Here is a 5085-nt window from a genome sequence, read left to right as displayed (position 1 = left end):
AATCAAACAACAACTATGAACATTGAACCGTATGAACGGTTGTTTGACAGTTGACGCGATTTGGCGCCAAATTTTTGAGTTGTGTGCCTTTAAAATGCGTTCATAAAAATATCCTCTCAATCTTCGGTAATTTAAACCAATTGTTGAATGTTTGAAACAATTGTTAAATTCTTAAGAAGATTTTTATTAATTCAATGCAAGTATAGTAATTTTACAATTTCATTTAAAAAACCATTTAGTAATTAAATTACTTTTTGTTTCTAAACGTATTCATAAACGTCAAGCTGTGCTTTGGAGGTTGAGGATTTGTTTGGTTTGATGTATAGGATAATCATTTTGGGCCTAATATCAACCGAATAAAGATTATTTTGTAGAAGCAGAAATAATTCTAATTCCTACAAAACAGTGACAAGGCTTGCTCAGGCTGTGCTTAATCTTATTGGTTTTATTTAATTAAATACTTAATTTGAGTCATTATAACACTTTATAACAGCACCCACATCAGTTTCCTTCAGAAACTAAATAACCTGTACGTTAAGCGGCTTCTAACCACAAAACGTACGATGTCGCAAGAGCAAATATCCGAAGAGAACTCCAATTCCAACATGAGCGAAGTGCTAACAGAGAAGGCTAAAGAGAACTCGAAAGAGCGGAAGAGGCTGAAGATCCTGGCGTTCCATGGGTACCGGCAGAACGGCGCGGTGTTCCGCGCCAAGATCGGCTCGTTCCGCAAAGCCGTGGCCAAGTACGCGCAGCTCACGTTCCTGTCGGCGCCTCACCGCGTGCTGCACGAGGAGGGCGGAGGGGAGGAAGGTAAGAGGTTAAATAAAACACAATATCATTGCATGCAAAACCCAGGCAACATAGTTGTCTTGCCTATAGCATCAAGAGGGCTTGAAAGTGTTATGGCATTGAAAGTAAACTTTCAAGTAAGGTTTATATTCGCTGGTATGTACTAGTGATGTTGGTGCTTGCAAGACATTAATAATATTCATTCTTTATTCATTCTTTATTCATTCATAACAATAAAATATTGTGTTGAACATAGCTTAAAATTAAAAATAAAACATTACATTATATTAAAGAAATTAAAGCTTAATTAGTGATCCCAAGATGATGATATTAATTAAAAGTATTGAAGAATATATGCATAATATTAACTGAAATTTGTATCATGTCAATAAGATTTAAATATCAACCAAGCAAATAAAATATCAATAAAAATAAAAATAAAAAATGTTAGAAATTTAAAATTTAATAACTAAGATATGTCAACAATAAATAATAATATCGTCACTTTGGTATCCTACTAGAATAATACACTAATATGTACATAGTAAAAACGTAAACTCAGCAAAAATTCAAATAAACTATAATAAAATTAAGTACAGCTATCGTCTATAAAGTCGGTTATACAATAGTACGACTTTTTTAAAAGATAACTCTTGAGTCTTGCATTGAAAATTTTACTGTTAGTAATTGTTTTAAATTCAGTGGGTAACTTATTGAAAAGGAAGACGGCCTGGTAACTTGCGGCGTGCTTCATAATGTTAAGCCTAGGGACTACAGCATTTTTTATGTCTTTCCGCCTAGTAGACAGCCTGCTTTCTCTCTCAGTCGCGCTCTATAGTCGCGGTCGCGCGCGCGAATAAAGATGTTTATTCAAAAAGTTTAAACATAGGTACATAATCATTATTGCATATGACATATTTATCTTGCACATTTTCACCTCCTCCTGCCAGAAATATATGATATACTCTTATAGCTCTACACTGGCTGTACTAGAAAGCAAGCACATCCAAATACAAGATGGAAAAATGACATTCGTCTGACTCTGGGGCCTTACTGGATGAGGGTTGCTGCAAACAGTGCCCAATGGAGACAGTTGGAGGAGGCTTATGCCTTACGGCACACCAAACTGAGGGATATACTATAAAAATAAAACTTATTTGAAATGTATATAGTTCGGAATAAATGGCTTTATTATATTATTATATATGACTCTACAAATAAAATTGTTATTTCATCTTGAAATCAAAGCATGCATCATTTTGCAAGTTATTATTGTACTTGACTTGCCACATATTTTTTTTATCTGCACATAGTATGGTCACGTCTGAAAATCTATATGTATGTGCATGTATACAGAAGGGTCCTTAAGCCTTATGCTTTATGTGCAATGAGGACCCTACTATCACAATTTCTGATAGAAAAGGTCCTTGTTGTACAACTTGCACATGAAGCATAAGGACCCTTCTGTGATGGAAAGCCACATGTATGTTTTTAATTTCCACTTTATTATGATGTTGGTAATTTTCTACCTGATTCGATTCTAGTTTATTTTATAAAATTAATCACGTGCTCATGTGTCCTCCCTATATGCAGACTCGCGGTCATGGTGGTTCAACGCGGAAGACAACACGTTCAGCGGCAAGTGCCTGGGCGGGCCGGCGCTGGGCTTCGAGGCCACGCTGCGGGTCGTGGAGCGCGCCGTGGCCGAGCACGGCCCCTTCCATGGGTTCATGGGCTTCTCGCAGGGCGCCTGCCTCGTGGGGCTGCTGGCTGCCATGCAGCAGAAGGGATGTAAGGATGCTTCTATACACCGAGAGTAGCAAGGGCCTAAGTGTGTACTGTTTCATGAGTGTCCAAAAAGAAAGTACAAACGAGATCCTCTGGAGTTACTTAAGCTAAGCGAAAACGCAGCCCATTGGGTGAAGACCGTAGATATTAATTTGTAAATTTGTAAAGTGACCAAGAATTGAAATAATGCCATACAACTAAATAAAGCAAGTGCCTGTGCTTGGAGGCCATTCTGTGGGTCGTGGAGCGCGCCGTGGCCGAGCACGGCCGCTTCACGTGTTCATGGGCTTCTCACAGGGTGCTTGCGTCGTGGGGCTATAAGGAACCGCGTAACGCCCTGTGTCCTTTATTTTAGGATGACAAAATGTTGCCAACTTGCCTGGTTTTTCCAGGATCCTAAGACAGTGTTATCACATATATCGTTATGGCAGATTGTGATTGATCACGCAGTGTTATGTTTTTCAGACTTACCGTACACATTCAACTTCGCCATCTTCGCATCAGGGTTCCGATCGGGCAGTCTAGTGCACAAGGGCTTTTATGATGAGGAGATCAACCTACCCTCACTGCATGTGTACGGCGAGGGAGACTCCATCATACCAAAGGGTAAATTATTATTTGCCATAAGCTGAGAAATGGGGCGGCCGTAATTAGTCCTTGATAGTGTGAAAAATACTGAGCCGAATTTGGGAATGAGGTAGCAATCAACTCGTTTTTATGATAGGGACATACGGTTTCCCCACGCCTCTCTCGACGCGGAATCGGCAATAGTGAAAAGCTATATCTACGCAATAAGATTGCAAAAGACGTGGTCGCCTCCTGCCGAGCTGAGCGAAGTCCTCTTCGCTCTTGTTGCGTACCCGTAGCCTACATTTTAAAACCGAATTACAGAGGTTTTTAATCTGGTTCAATTTTTTCAAACGTTTTTCTTGCATGTACAGTCAGCAATGGTTCTCTGAATCATTGCCGAATCTCATTTCCCAACCAATTTTTCGTATAATTTCATTTCGCCGAATGATCAAGTAGCAACTGGACATAATAATTCGTATTATGTCCCAACCTAGCAGTTTTATCACACAAATAAATGCCCTTACCGGGATTCGAACGCGGGACGATCAGCTTCATAGGTAGGTCAATACCCACTAGGCCAGACCGGAAAATGACTGTGAGGCTGGTTTTAGTGTCATGCGACCGTCAGTACGGATCGCTTCGCACCGGACCAATAAGTATTAAGTTCAAGGAGCGTTTTAGAGTTAGGCTGACGGGTCCGCGCGGACGGCTATTTTTGCAATCTAACATAGTTCGATGCAATAAAGTCGATTAAGGCGCACTGTTAGGTCGTAGTTCACCTAACACGCTCCTCCTCGCTTCGATCGTCGTCGCACCCATCTTGTCTCTTTCAAAAGACTATACCTATGTTATCGTATAATTTTTTAAGCCTTATGAATGATTCGGCGAAAGAAATGTATTCCAAATGTTGTATGTCATAATAATAATCTACTTAGCAATCATTCTATCAAGTAAAACGTTGTCATAATGAAAGTTTGCCGAACGTTGTTTGCTAAGTATCTGCGAAAAGTTGGTTGGCAAGTGAAATTCGGTCAATAAAACTTCGGCGAAAAGGCAGAACATCGTCAGCAATACGCTAATACTATTAGCTTAGCACCCCTGCATACATATTTATATGCAGGGGTGCTAAACTTATAGTTTTGCTGACTGTACAGTACATTTCAAATCTCATAAAGTATTCGGGATAAGAAAAGTGGTGCCACTCCATTGGAATTTAACTTGCCCAACACTAACCTATCTTATAACGTGTTCCAGAAATGAGCGAGTCCCTAATAAGCCTGTTCACGAAGCCGGTGGTGGCGGAGCACTCGGGCGGGCACTACGTGGCGTGCTCGGGCTCCATCAAGGACGCCTACCAAGACTTCCTGCATGACCGCTGCCAGGACCTGCTGGAGGAACACGATAATATACAGCCAAAGGAGGACGAGGATATGCGATAGGACTAATTCTTAAATAGTTATAGTTTATTTTTAATAAATGTGTGGAGCGTTGTTTGTATTTAAATTTCTAATGAACTAATGAATTGACATCCTATATAATGCGCTAGGGTTCCTAATGTTTTTATTAGTTGTATGGCCAATCTGGAAGCCTACACTTTTTTTACCTGAGGGCCATGTTGCACCTCAGAAGCTTTCTCTGATCTGTTTGGCAACCTCCCGCGAGCCGGACCGTAGGCTGTCGCGTCGGGTGTCCGCGGGCCGGATTGGAACGCCTTGCGGGCCGGAGTTGGCCCACGGGCCGGGGTTTGGAAACCCCTGGTCTAGACCAATATACAGAAATAGCCACTGAGTATATAAATTTCGAAAGTTTTTGCGCAAGATACATGCTCCGCCAGTGGCATAGTGTTAGACCAAGTTAAGTTGGCAGCGATTTTGATAGCCTAGGCCTAGACTGTGAAGGTGTTATTTAAACGTGTAGTTTGACGTTTTTTTTAAA

General features: G+C 40.7%; 1 protein-coding gene across 1 annotated transcript; it reads left to right on the top strand.

The window, feature by feature from the left end:
- Window positions 1–298: 298 nt before the first annotated feature.
- On the top strand, window positions 299–4640 carry LOC133515694 (esterase AGAP003155). Its single transcript, XM_061848236.1, has 4 exons — window positions 299–813; window positions 2386–2583; window positions 3046–3186; window positions 4405–4640. Exons 1-4 carry the CDS (start codon window positions 564–566, stop codon window positions 4587–4589), a joined length of 774 nt encoding a protein of 257 aa, XP_061704220.1. The 5' UTR covers window positions 299–563; the 3' UTR covers window positions 4590–4640.
- Window positions 4641–5085: the final 445 nt, after the last annotated feature.

Source organism: Cydia pomonella, chromosome 3 (genome assembly GCF_033807575.1).
Source record: "Cydia pomonella isolate Wapato2018A chromosome 3, ilCydPomo1, whole genome shotgun sequence".
Classification (NCBI taxonomy): domain Eukaryota; kingdom Metazoa; phylum Arthropoda; class Insecta; order Lepidoptera; family Tortricidae; genus Cydia; species Cydia pomonella.
Note: the sequence above shows the minus strand (reverse complement) of the source record. Positions and strands in the feature narration are given on the sequence as shown.